General features: G+C 36.5%; 1 protein-coding gene across 4 annotated transcripts in view; it reads left to right on the plus strand.

Annotated features, from left to right (window-relative positions):
• The window catches only part of EXOC4 (exocyst complex component 4), a 736,472-nt gene that overhangs the window by 592,425 nt on the left and 129,334 nt on the right, over positions 1–14,713 (plus strand). For all 4 annotated transcript variants that reach the window (XM_044746180.2, XM_044746218.2, XM_044746246.2 and 1 more), the window contains one exon: positions 5,999–6,154. In XM_044746180.2, the coding sequence (XP_044602115.1) occupies positions 5,999–6,154 (156 nt within the window). The remainder of the gene's footprint in view (positions 1–5,998; positions 6,155–14,713) is intronic.

A 14,713-nucleotide genomic window follows, 5' to 3' on the forward strand; every position in this document is an offset into this window, starting at 1 on the left:
ATAGGATCTATGAATATCAGTGAAGGCAGTAATATAATATTTAACTATTGAATTAAGCCAGTCGTAAAAAAACATGTAAGTAAATAATGTGGGTACCTGTAACGTAGTATCCTATTAAGCTAATTTTTTTATTCCAGCTACTACTAAAATGAAAAATTCTAGATCCTCAAAATGTACAGTACTATTTCACACTTACAGACCCAAACTGTTTCCTAAACCCTAAGGCAGATAGGCTCAAAGATTTAGATACTGTAAAACTGAGTTGGGCTTCGGCTTCTAACTCTGTGAAGCCAAATTTAACATGTAATACGGGTCTGAGAGGAATTGAACCACCCAAAGTTCTTTCTAGACATGGACACTGAAATTTAAATTTTATATCATTTCCACGTGTCACAAAATATTGTTCTTTTGATTTTTTTAGAAAACCGTTTTAAAATGTCAACACTGTTCATAGCTTACAGGACATACAAAGTCAGCTGATGGGGCAGATTTGACGCACAGGCCATAGTTTGCTCAACCCATTGTGAAGTTACAGATGATAAGTATGAAGGGAGGGTTTTTGTTTGTTTACTTTCCAAAGGGAGAGATTATTGTAGTCTGACAGTCAACAGATTCTTCACAGAGAAGGTAAGAGTTTGAGATGTCCCGAGCACGGGCCACTTAGGAATAAGTAGAGTAGAAGAGGAAGGCTTGTCAATAATCACTCCTGGGTTCTTTCTCTTTTTTTGTGAGTCAGGATTTTTTTATGTTGGATTTTTTTTTCAGAGGGAGACACACTTGTGTTCACTATTCTGTTGTTTGAATTTAGAGAGGTATGGTGAGAGCCTGGCTGAGTGATCATTTGTTTAAATTACCAAGTGACTTGATAGCTCACCTGAATCCTGTAGTGCAGAGAAGAAATAAAAGAAAACCGCTAAAATGGTTTTGGTTTAATAAGTTATCTAGACTCCTAAAACTGTGAAGAGGGCTTATTTTTATCTCCAGTTTAATTCTTATGTACTTTCCAAATACCAGGTATTGTGCTAAACCCTGGGGACACAAAAACTAATGAGAAATCAACTCTACCCTCAGAAAACTCATCATCTGGTATGGGATCCCAACATGTAAAGAAGCGTAGTAGGACCAGTGATAGGAAAGGCATGTTGAAGGCAGTGGTTCTCACCCTTGAGTACACAGTGGGATCACCTGGGAAACTTTTGAAAATTCTGATGCCTGAGTCCCACCCCAAGAGGTTCTGACTTACTTGGTCTTGTGTGTGGCCTGATCATCTAGTTTTTTTTAAAAGCTCCCCAGATGATCCCAATATGCAATCAAGGTTGAAAATCCCTGGTATAAGGGTGATGAGGCACAAAAGAGAGGACTCAGCTATCCCAAGAGAGGAGTCGAGGTAATGCTTAATCAGTAGAGGCAAACAAGCAGGATGAGAAAAAGGCTTTCTAGGCAGAGGTAATACACAGTGGCAGGAAACAGTATATCCCATTCAAAAACTCTAGAATACTCATGTATAGGGTGTTCAGCCAACACAAGCAAGGGTTTGGCTGGGAGTAGTGAACAGAGACAGAGGAGGAAAGAGGTAGCAGGAGATGAAGCTGAAAAGGTAGATGCCTTTCTGAGTTTGGTCTTGTATGATCTTGGTCTCCTATGGGATTAGGAATCAGTGAAGAGTTCTAAGAAGAATAACGTGATTGGATTTATAGTTTAGAAAAATGACTCTTCTGACTAGTGTGGCGAGTTGGACTGATGGTCTTGAAACTCCACTCAAGAAGCCCAGTTACAAGGTTATAGCCAAGTCCAAGTGAGAAATGATGAGGATCTAAATATAGGTCAATGGCAGTTCACCTGGACAGGACTTGACAGGTTTATAAGATACTAAGGAGGTGAAATGGTGGGATCTGGTGACTATGGGTGATTAGGATGACCCTGAGTTCTTGACTTGACTGACAGGATAGATGGTTGGACTGTTGACCAAAATAGGGAATGCTAGAGGTTTAGTGAGAGAGGGAGAGGTAGATAATAAATGAGTTCCCTTTTTTTGCCTTTGCAGGGGAAGTTTCATCCTAAGCTAACATTTGTTGCAAATCGTCCTCCTTTTTTTTTTTCTTCTTTTTTCCCCCCGACAAAGCCCCAGTACATAGTTTCTGTATAGTTGGAAGTTCTTCTGGTTCTTCTATGTGAACAGCCACTGCACAGCGTGGCTACTGACAGATGAGTGGTGTGGTTCCATGCCTGGGAACCGAACCTGGGCTGCTGAGGTGGAGCATAATGAACTTTAACCACGAGGCCATCAGGACTGGCTCAAATGAGGTCCTTCTGATTCATTTTCATTTGAAATACTGGCAGGGCTTTCAATTAGAGTTCTCCAGTAAGCTTTTGGATATGCAGGTCCCAAGACTTAGAAAAGAGGGAAGCCCTGAAGATATTGATTTGGGAGTCATCAGAATATAGGTGGATCAAGTCTGGCAAGAAGACGATATTGCCCAAGTGAGAAATGCCAAATGCTGTAAAACACCAAGATTTAAAGTATGGACAGAGGAAGACAGCTGTCAGTTTGGCTAAGAAAGAGGTTAGGGTAGTAGGAGGAGAGCCAGGAGAAGATGATGTTGTGGAAACCAAAGGAGCAATATGTCAAGAAGGGAATAACCAGAAGTATCGGATGCTTTAGAAGAATCAAAGAGTGTGAAGAATAAAATATACCCATGGGTTGGTAGAGCAGTTTCAGGAATGATGGTTTTAGAACCCTGATTGCAATTGACTTAAGATGGAATTTTAAATTCCAGTCAAAAGTGTGAAGTGGATAGATTTAGGAAGCCCTTTTCCTACTCCTAAGACATAGAAGGTCCAAATAAAAATATATAACTTTTAAAAAATATTTTAAATAGATACCCAAATTCAAATGGAAGAAAGAAAAGTCCCCCAAATGATGCAAATTAAAGAGAAACTAAAAGCCATAGGAACAAGCAAATGTTGAAGTTGAGTTGCCCACAAAGGTATCAGGACCACGTACAGTGGTTGTCTTAATCCATTCAAGCTGCTATAATAAAATATCACACACTGAGTAGCTTATAAACGACAGAAATTTATTTCTCACAATTCTGGAGGCTGGAAATCCAAGATCACGGTGCTAGAAGGTCCAGATGAGGGCCCTCTTCTGGGTCACAGATTCTCAATGTATCATTACATGACAGAAGGGACTAGGGAAGTCTGTGGGGTCTCTTTTATACAGGTACTAATCTCATTCATGAGGGCTTCACCCTCATGACCTAATCACTTCCCGAAGGCCCCACCTCCTACCGCTATCACATTGGTGTTAGGATTCCAACATCTGAACTGGGGGGCACAAGAACATTCAGATCATAGCAGAGGTCCAGACTCAAATAGGGGCTAGCATTTTAACACCTGCATGACAGGGACCTTTATCTCTGCAGAAGTTATGTAAGGGGCTATTTCCTCCATGAATGGAACCAGGAAAACTCTGAGATTGAGAATGAGTCCCCAATTTTGAAGTAGAAAAAGTGGCCCCTAAAAGAAATCAGAGTTCCACGCATGTGACATGTGCAAAGTGAAGACCTCAGCTTGCACTACCCATGTAGGGAGAGAAAGCTTTAAGCCAAAAAAACCTTCAAAACTTATTTGGAATTAGTGAAACCCAAAGATCCAGAAGAGACAAAAGCAAACCAAAAAGTGACATCTCCAAAACTCGGGGCAAATGTGGGATTCCTGTAGAAGACAAGTCCCACTGAGGGAGAGCTTGCAGACCAAAATAGCAAACCACGTGGAAAAACTCACCATCATGAGAAAAGAAGAAAAATGCAACAAACAGGACATTTGACATCCAAAGAACTACCAAAAAATATAGAGCCACATAAAAGGAACTTTAAAACTGCTGCTTTAAAAATATTCAGAGGTGAAGGAATGGAATCCGTAATATAAGAACAGGACATTTTGGAGACAGAAAGCCAGTGGATTTATAAAAGAGCCAAATGAAAGATATAATAATTGAACAATTTTCAATAAGTAATAGATGAATTAAATTATAGAGTAGATCCAAGAGAGAGATTTCATGAATTGAAAAGTGAATGAGAAAGTAAAGTCACTGAGTGAAGGCCACTCGTTTGATGAGAGTGTCTGTGAAGGAGGGAGAGGAGCTTTCCAAGAGAGAAGTGCTGGTTCAAGGAAGAGATTTGTTCATTCATTCATTCATTCATTCATTCATTTTTTTAAAAAAGTAACATAGGTTGGGGAATACAGAGAGATACTAGACATATAGAAAAGGAAAGGCTAACTGTGGGGAGAAAGGATCCCCAGAGCCTAGGTAGAGGGATTATTGGAAGTGAATATGAGGGTGAAATAGATTTGAATATATTCCTGTGGGAGATCAAAGGTGGAGTGGTTGAAGGTATGTGGTTAGATCCCCTCCTTTCTCTGTCAGATAGGAAGAATGTGGGGGATATGCAATGAGGAGATAAAGAAAAGGGCGAAGGTTTAAAAAGTAGCCTCTGAAGGAAGCGGGAGGGAAAGTTGAACAGAGACAGGTAAAAACAATGCCAAAGAACATTGAGGGTCCATCTGGCACAGAATTTGAGATGGTACCGTTCTGTAAGATCGCACCCAGCACCTCAAGTATAAAAGTTAGATTATGGGATTAATCCATAAATCTTGCCGAAAACATTCAAGAAAAGAAAAAAGAAGAAAATGGAATAGAAGATACCAGTGAGAGTAATTTGAGAGATCCAAGGAAAGGTTCATAGGCTGATTTTTGTATTGCTGACCACAGATACCGTTAGAAAACTTTTGCTTATAGTGAGTTAGAAGAGTTCTAGAAATCAACTATGGTTCTCTTATTTATTCTAGCTTATTTTCGGAGAACCAGGGCAGTATTGCTCCCTACAACATGAAACCATCTTACCTTGAGTCAGGTTTTCATGAGTTAGGGTTTTTAGGCTTCAGCTTCTTTTGACTACTAACATTAAATCGTCTGTTGGGTAAAGGAGGTTTTATCACACAGACATGCATACACACCATACATATCTTGCATATTTAGAGGTGCATAATGTCCCCCAGTATAACCCTTACACCAAAATAAATCCCTGCCTGTGATGGAGGGGAAAACCTCCTGGAGTCTTGGTCAACTTCAGAGGAGTAGCCAGCTAATTAACACTCCCTTCATAAATAAATGTCATTTCTATCACCAAGTATTGCTGATGAGGATTTTTAGACCATTGAAATTATAGAGAGAGAAATGTTGAACAGAAAGAGAAGCTTTTTAATTAAATTGAATTTGAACGTTTAAGATGAATTTACAGATACATTCTGGTAAGAACAATGTTAATAGCTAACACTGGGGCCCTACTAAAGGACTCGAAGCTTGTCACTCTAGGTCACTAGTCAAAGTCCACTGAAGAGAGCCATAATCAGGGACTTTTTCTGCCTGACTTAAGGGACAGAAGGTTTCTGTATGATGGTGGATTGCTTTGAATAGAGGGGTGTCCATAGTTCAAAAAATATCTTCAATTAGAACTAATTGGTAGTTTAAACCAAGAAGTCAGAAAACAGCCTTTTGTAACACCTCTGTCACCTTTCAACTGCCATTTATGTTGTCCTTTAATAGCGTTCTTTCATATGGTTACCCACTTTTTATTTATTCTACATCTTTCTTGAAAGATCCCTTCAAAACCTACCATACACTTTTATTGATCCCACGGGATTAACTGTGATAAGGGGGACTAATTAGTATTAACAGTATTAACTAATTAAGTATTATTAAGTATTAACTAATTAGTATTACTCAACAATGGAGAAACTAAGAATGAACTCTAGCAATGGTGTTTCCCAGTAATATAACCTATTAATGGATGTCACTGCCTCCAACTCAGATAATGGATTATGTTAATAAGAAAGATGGGGGTGTTATTTTTTTTCTGCAGCAAAGGTAGATGAAAATGCTAACTGGATTCTAGGCAATGTGCTGAACTGTCTCTTTTTTGTTGGTTGTGTTTAGGGGCATTGTCCAGTCAGAAGAAAAACTTGTCATCAGTGCATCTTGGGCAAAAGATGATGATATCAGCAGGCTCTTGAAATCTCTACCAAACTGGATTAATATGGCTCAACCCAAACAGCTGAGGCCAAAGAGAGAAGAGGAAGAAGATTTCATAAGGTAAGAGGTCTATTTCCTAAGTCATACTAAACATAGGGAGGAAAAACATCTGTTTAGCTAACTCTTACATGAAATTTTGTCCAATTCTAAATATCAAGCAGCAATTAACTGACTTCAGTAAAGTCTGTTTTATCCTGCTGCACCTCATTTCCCATGCAAATATGCCTTATGCTCAAAACTTTAGAAGGAATTAATGTGGATCAAATTTGGAGCATAGCTAAATAGAGTTAAAATATCTTTTAATTTGTAGGTTTTTCTCCCTTCTTAGGGGAAAAATACAGTTCATTCATTCATTTATTCAGCAAAGCTATATCGACCTTATTATAGACCGTGCCTTAGAAATATGACAATTAATAAGATAAAGTTCCTGCCCATACAGAGTATGTTAAAGTTGTTCTTAGCATGTTCTTCAGTTCATAGAACTCTTAGCTGAACTTTCTGGAAATACAAATGTGCCTCCCATGTTTGTTCATACACATGGAATAATCTCTGATTGTTTTCTACTTATTTTGACAAAGTAAGGTCTCTCTTTCAACTTTATCATTCAACATTTACCTTTGTACAATTTAAATGATTTACTTAGCCGTGAAAATGTGCCCTAATTTGATGAGGCTACTCATTTTCACACGGCTGGTTTGCCACAGTGAAATATTTTCACCTCTGTCATTTTAGAGCTGTATAAAGTAGAAAAAAATGGAGGTAATACTTTGTCACGTTAAAATTAGGTTTATCCTTATTGTCTTTTGCTTATCCAAGGGAATGAATAAATAGTAAAAATAAAATAAAATAAAAGCACTTTAAAGACGCAAAGACCAGAAGAAGAATAAAAGAAGTAATGGCCAGTATTTTACTTGTAATTCATCGTACAACTGTAGGCTCATCTCTTTCTCAGAATATAGGTCACGACTGTAGACAAATAGGTCTTTACTGCTCACGAAATTAACTGTATTCATACACTATAGTGCCACATTTTTACCAACATTTTATTATGAAAATTTGCCACGGTGCCGTTTAAAACTTTCTCAAAATCGACTCAAAAATTCACCTGTAATTTAACTTAAAGCCTTCCTTTTTGTTTTCTTCATTGTCTCAGAAAAACTTGTCAGCTAGTTACATTAATATAAGAAAACTGTATATACAGTTTACTTTTTAAAAAAATAGTAGACTTTTTTTGGGGAGAGGAGCAGATTTAAGTTTATAAAATACTGAAGGAAAAGTACAGAGTTCTCACATATCCCCTCACCCACCCCACCAATTCCCTCTATTTTTAACATCTTACATTAGTGTGGTACATTTGTTAAAATTGATGAGCTAATGATAGTACATTATTATTAACTAAAGTTTGTAGTTTACATTATGGTTCACTTTTTGTGCTGTACGTTCTGTGGGCTTTGACAAATGTTAAATGAGTGTATACACCATTACAGTATCCATCAGAATAATAGTTTCGCTGCCCTAAAAATCCTCTGTGCTCCTCCTAGTCATCCCTGCCTTCCTCTCCCTGAATCCCTGGCAACAACTGATTTTCCTTACTGTCTCCATAGTTTTCCCTTTTCCAGAATGTCGCATAGTTGGAATCATACAGTGTGTAGCCTTTTCAGGTTGGCTTGTTTTGCTTAGCAGTGTGCACTTAAGTTTCCTCCATGTCTTTTTGTGCCTTGATAGCTCTTTTTTTTTTTAATCTCTGAATAATATTCCATTGTGTTGGTGTACCACAGTTTATTAATCCTGTCACCTATTGAAGAACATCTTGGTTGCTTCCAAGTTTTAGCAATTATAAATGAAGCTGCCATAGACATTCAAGTGTAGGTTTTTGTGTGGATGTAAGTTTTCAAGTCATTTGAGCAAATACCAAAGAATGCGATTGCTAGATCGTATGGCAATAGTATGTTTAGTTTTGTAAGAAATTGCCAAACTGTCTTCCAAAGTGGCTTTGCCATTTTGCATTCCCACCAGCAGTGAAGGAGAGTTTCTGTTGCTCCACATCCTCACAGCATTTGGTGTTGCCAGTGTTTTGGATTTGATACGTTCTCATAGATATGTAGTGATATCTCATTGGTTTAATTTGTATTTCCCTAATGACATATGATGAGCATCTTTGCTTATTTGATGCTTATTTAATATCTGTATCTATATTTTTAGTGAAATATCTGTTCAGATCTTTTGCCCTTTTTTTAATTGGATTGTGTGTTTTCTTATTGTTGAGTTTTAAGAGTCCTTTGTGTACTTTGGATACCAGTCCTTTATCTGATACATTTTTTGCAAAGATTTTTCTCCAGTCTGTACCTTGTCTTTTCATTCTCTTCACAGGGTCTTTGTAGAGCAGACATTTTAAATTTTAATAAAGTCCAACTTACCGATTTTTTTTCTTTTATGGATTGTGGTTTTCTGCCTTCTTTTTTTAATTGAGTATTTTATATGATTCCACTTTTTCTCTTCTCTCAGCATATAAATTGTACTCCTTTTTTTCCCTTTTTCTTAATGGTTGCCCTAGAGTTTGCAAGATACATTTATGATTAATCCACATCTACTTTCAAATAACACTATACCACAACACAGGTAATGCAAGCACCTTGTAACAAAGTATTCTCAATTCCTCCCTCCTGTCCTTATAGCATTGCTGTCATTCATTTCATCTATCCATAAGCTATAATCACTGCATGTAATGTTGCTGTTATTTTGAACAAAGTATTACTTGTTAGATCAATTAAGAATGAGAGAAATAAAAGGTTTTATTTTCATTCATTAGTTCCTTCTTTAATGTTCTTCCTTTCTTAATGTTTCTCCAAGTTTCTGACGCATATCATTTTCCTTTTCCCTAAACAACTTTTAACATTTCTTGTAAGGCAGGTCTACTGATGACAAATTCCCTCAATTTTTGTGTGTTGGAGAAAGTCTTTATTTTTCCTTCACCTTTGAAGAATAATTTCACGGAGTACAGAATTCGGGGTTGGTGATTCTTTTCTTTTAACACTTTAAACATTTCACTCCCCTATTCTTGCTTCCATGGTTTTTGAAGAGAAGTCCAGTGTAATTCTAATCCTTGTTCTTTTATAGATAAGGTCATTTTTTCCTCTGACTTCTTTCAAGATTTTTTCCTTTGTTTTTGATTGTGTGCTGTTTAAACATTATATACCCAGGCATATTTTTTTTTGGTATTTTTCATGCTTGATGTTCTCTGAGCTTCCCACATCTGTGGTTTGATATCTGTCATTGGTCTTGGGAAATTCTCAGTCATTATTGCTTCAAATATTTCTTCTGTTCTTTCTTCTCTTCCTTCTCCTTCTGATATTCCCATTACACTTATGTTACACCTTTTGTAATTGTGCCACAGTTTTTGGATGTTCTCTTCTGTCTTTATCTTCTTTTTTCTCTTCGGATTTCAACTTTAGAACTTTATATTGACATTTCTTCAAGCTCACTGATTCTTTCCTTGGTTATGCCCAGTCTATTGACAAGCCAATTGTAGAGTTATCTTACTGTGGTGTAATAAGTATTTCTCTCATGACTAATGAAGCTCAGCACCTTTTAATGTATTTTTATGTTTTTATTGGCCATTTGAATATTTTTTGCATAACATATTTGTTCAAATCTATTACGTTGTCTGTCTTTTCCTTACTGACTTGTAGGAATTCTTTATATATATGATTGTAACTCCTTTGTTAGAGATTTATTAATTGATTGATAGATAATGTCATCTCCCACTCTACAGCTTGCCTTTTTACTCTCTTAATGGGGTCTTTGAGTAAACAGAGTTTTTAAATTTTAATAAGTCCAATTTATTATTTTTTTATGGATAGAACATTTTTTATCCTATTTAGAAATTCTGGCTTATACCAAAGTCACAGAGATGTCTTTCTCTAAAACCTTTATTGTGATGGGGGCCAGCCCCATGGCTGAGTGGTTAAGTTCACGTGCTCCAGTTTGGTGGCCCAGGGTTTCACCGGTTCGAATCCTGGGCGCAGACATGGCACTGCTCGGCAAGCCATGCTGAGGCAGCATCCCACATGCCACACCTGGAAGGACCCACAACTAAAAATACACAACTATGTACCGGGGAGTTTTGGGGAGAAAAAGGAAAAATAAAATCTTAAAACCTTTATTGTGATGAACATATTTTTCCCCAGCATCTGAAAAAAATTATAAACTCCTAAATTTTTGTTTCCTATCCCTGCTCTCTATATTTCCCCTTAATTTAGGTCTTGTTGTTATGGCAATAGTAGCATAGGGTAGTCTCATGATTTTTCTATCAAGAGAGGTAAAGAATGATTGAGACATCGATTGATTAAAGCCCCAACTATTAATAATAAAACTGACCTTAGGATAGGTCAGTCTGCAAGACTCTACTCTCTCTCAGTATTACCATCATATTTTCCTGCTGCCAGATCTTTAAGAGGTCTGGGTAAGCATATTCCCACTCCTCTTTAAGTGTACTCCTCTAATCGTGTCTATAACCTTAATAGTTGTGTTAGAAGCAACTTCTGGAGGATACATTATTTTCCCCCCTACTTTTCAGGTTACTTGAAATGAATGTAAGTCTTCTTTCTTATGTGCCTCAGCTTATTATGTAACTCTTTAATTGTATTTTATGCTTGTAAAGAGATTTTAAGTCAGTCTTATTAGTTATCTTCAATAGCTTAAAGTTAAAGGGAAGAGTTTTTAGCTGTATTACAGAAAAGAGAATGCTGATGTGAAGAGATGACCTCTGTATACCACCTCATTATACCTTCTGATTTAGAAGAGTTGGAATTAAGGTTCTGGCTTTCTTTACTCTTATTTTGCTCCCTGAATTGTATCACCCTCCATAAGTCAAAAGAAATTATACATAGATTTTTAAATTTTTTTGAGTTATAATATATATGAAGTAAAGCATAATCTTAGGAATATAACTCAGTGAAATGTTATATGTAATTATACCCATGTAACTGCTTCTCAGATCAAAATATAGAACTTTTCTAGCACTCAGAAGGCTATCTTCAAGGTAACCACTATTCTGACTTTTATCACCCTAGTTTAGTATTGCCTGTCTCAAATTTTGTATAAATTTAATCATAGTATCTAATTTCTTATGTAGACATGATTTGAAAGTAAATTAAATTTGCTTTAACGGAAAAAAAATAATTTGGGCGTCTGTTTCGTTTTATATGTGATTGATTCTTTCCTCTTAATCTGTCGCATTCTCTATCCTGGTTAGAAATTGAAAGCCAAGGCAAGCAGGAAAAAACACTCTTCGTTGACATTCCATGTGGTAGAGTTGACAGAGAGCCTTGATATAGCACTTTAGAGTACCATAGAGCATGGCCTAAGCCAAAAAGATGGAAAAGTCACACTCTCCTCCTATAATTAGTTTTTAAAGCTCCGAGGGCTATTTGGCACACGGATGAATATAGAATCCAGTCCCCTTTGCATTTAATAAAGGTTATGTTCCCTTCATTACTGAATGAGGCTCTTTCCTATTCTTGTTTTTTAACTAAAAACTAAAATGTATTATTTCCAGGCTTAACTCTGAATAGAAGAAAAAAAATAGGTCAAGCTAGGGCTTTAATAGAAAAAAGAAAAATAGCAAATATCCTTTTGTTCCCAAAGTAACTGAAAGCAAGCTTGCTAGCCCATTGTCTTTGCACCTGTCATATATGTGTACATATTTATCTTTTTGAGATCACTGAATATCAACTGATAAAAGCAGTCTTGTTTTCTGGAGATGTAATTAACAGAAGGGGTAAGCTGTTGGGAGAAGTAAAAGGGGTGGGGAAGGGTTGTCCAGGAGTTGAGAAAGCCATGTGTTTTAGAAAGAATGTCCCAAAAGATATGTTACCCCCATTTCACTCAAGGCCCCAGAATTTCAGATAGTAAGAATCATTTCTCTAGAGCCAGGTTTGAAAGCCTTTAAGTGGATAAATGTGATTGGTGGGAGCAGGATCAGAGTTTTCAGGTGATAAAAGTCAGAGAATATATAAAGCCTACAAATTAGTCTTCAATTCTAAAAGGCAGAAGAATGAATGATAAAGAATTAAGTTTCTGGAAAGACTGTGCAATGTTTCAACAATCACAACAATCAGAGTTGACAGTGCCGGTGCTGTACAGCAACGTTATGAGTTTTCAGGTACTATTTTTCAACAGACAAGGAAACTCAGGTGCAGAGAGACTAAGTAACTTCCCCACATTCACAGAGCCAGTAAGTGACAGAGCTAGAATTTGACCACAGGTAGTCTGGCTCCCAGAGCTACCACACTATGATCAACCAGCCTAAAAATGGATCCGGGATTTGTATTTTGGGACGTTTGAGTTATTCCTTCATTTTCATCGGTCACCATAATCTTGACTGATATTCTAATCATTTTATGCTAATGTCACAAACATTCATCATATAAGTGTTTTTACTCTAGATTTTGCTCATTATTATTGATATTCATTGTATTATATTTAATGTATAAAGTTTCTATAGGTTCTTTCCCTTTCAATAACAGGTTGTTCACAGAATATCTAGCTATATGGACATGGACAATGTATTGAAACCGGGAATATAGGTACTTTAAAACTGACTATCTTGTCTTTCCTCTGAGTTTGTCTAATCAAAGAAAAGGAAAAATAAGAGTAATCATTATTGTAAAGAGAAAGAAGACACAAAGGGGATGAAAATATTAAAATGATATAAAACAAGTTATGTAGGTTTCAGATAAAGCATGATGCAGTCCCGAGTAGGGAAGAGAGATTAAAGAACATATTTAGCTATTTTAATTATTGAGTTATTTAGAAGATAACTTTTTAATTTTGTCTAGAGAATCAAATGAGTGATATTAAGACTGCTTATTGTTGTTCTCTTTTGTTGTTCTCCGAAGTTATGAACTCAAAGTGATTAAAGAGCAGCAAAATACTGTTTTCAAAGAGCAAAGTGATTCCTAAGATTTTATTTGGCATGAGTTCTATGTTATATATTTAATGAAAAAAAGAAAAGTAAAGCCAAAAGCAGGGTTACACTTTTGCACTTCCTTCAACGAAACACTAATAGTACATCATAGATCCTCAATCAATGTGGAGTGAATAAAAGTGAATTTAAGAATAGGAAGGATCAGCCACTCTTTAAATGAAAAGAATAAAATATAAAGAATGGTGAGCCAAACGCCTTAATTGGAAGAAAATGCCATCAGTGGCCTCCCTAAAAGTTACATGTATAGTAACATGTTCCTTCTGGAAGCTCACCGGCCTGAGTCCTAGTCCTCAACACTGCCATCAACTAGTCTGCTTTGTTTTGTTTTGTTTTTGCCTTTGGTGGGTCCTTACACCTCTTCAATTCTTTATCCAGCACAGATTAGACAATTAAAAGAAAGGGAAATCTAGTAGGTCTAGGAACGTATGCACATATGGACTTAGTATGAATAAAGTAGAGCAGAAATAATTTTCAGAAAAATTGTACTTTGAAATTTAAAAGTTTCTCAAAATAATATAAGCAACAGCTGTTAAAAGATTCCAGAGGGGCCGGCCCAGTGACATAGTGGTTAAGTTTGTACACTCCATTTTGGTGGCCTGGCGTTCCTAGGTTCAGATCCTGGGCCCCGACCTAGCACCGCTCATCAAGCCACGCTGTAGCGGCATCCCACGTAAAATAGAGGAAGATTGGCACAGATGTTAGCTCAGCGACAATCTTCCTCCAGCAAAAAGAAGAAGATTGGCAACAGATGCTCGCTCGGGGCCAATCTTCCTCACACAAAAAAAGGTTCCAGATAACTATAGCTATTAGAGAAACTTTAGATAAATTTGAAGGAGCAAATAAAAGATCTGATGCAGGAAAAAGACTTTAGCTGGCTTGAACGAAATTGTTCATTAGAGTGTAGACATTTATTTCACTATCTCTGCATGCTTAATATGACTTTAAAAATATAATTATAAAAGGAAAGATGAATCAGAAAACATGAATATATTAAATAAGTACAAGAGTTGAAAATGCTTTGCTGAAATTTTGTTCCCCCTCAGTTCAATAAGATGAAGGTCATAGATGGATGTAGGACACTGCCAGGCAAGAGTAGATGAGAAGCAGACTTAAATCTCAAAATTAAACAAAAAAGACAGGTAATTAACTGGAGACTCAGCTACAAACATATCAATTAATGTTCAAGATGATTGAATTAGGCACTTTGTTATTATATCAAAATGATATGACTCTTGTTAGCATAAGATTGGCAGTAAATGAAAAAAAATTCTAAATCTCCTCTGTACACTGCACAAATGCTAGTCTGTTTAGACAGTTATTTGAGGATTATAGTTATCTGTTACTATGATTAAAAAGTCATTAATATCGTCTTTTCTACATTTTATTTTTTTATTTAATTTCAGATCATGGAATTATTTAATTTTTTTTACTTAGCTGTACCTGTAATACCATTCCTCTTTCTCTTATTTGGAATCTTAATAAAAGAAAACAAATTTAATTCCTCTAATTTAGTCCCCCTCAGCCTTTCAGAAAGGGAGGCTGAGAATGATGGTCTGTGCCATGGTGGTGGCAGATGAGACATCCATTATCTAGCCAGGGTAGGAGCAGGAAGAGGTGTTCCTAAGACACAG

Source organism: Equus asinus, chromosome 1 (genome assembly GCF_041296235.1).
Source record: "Equus asinus isolate D_3611 breed Donkey chromosome 1, EquAss-T2T_v2, whole genome shotgun sequence".
Lineage (NCBI taxonomy): Eukaryota > Metazoa > Chordata > Mammalia > Perissodactyla > Equidae > Equus > Equus asinus.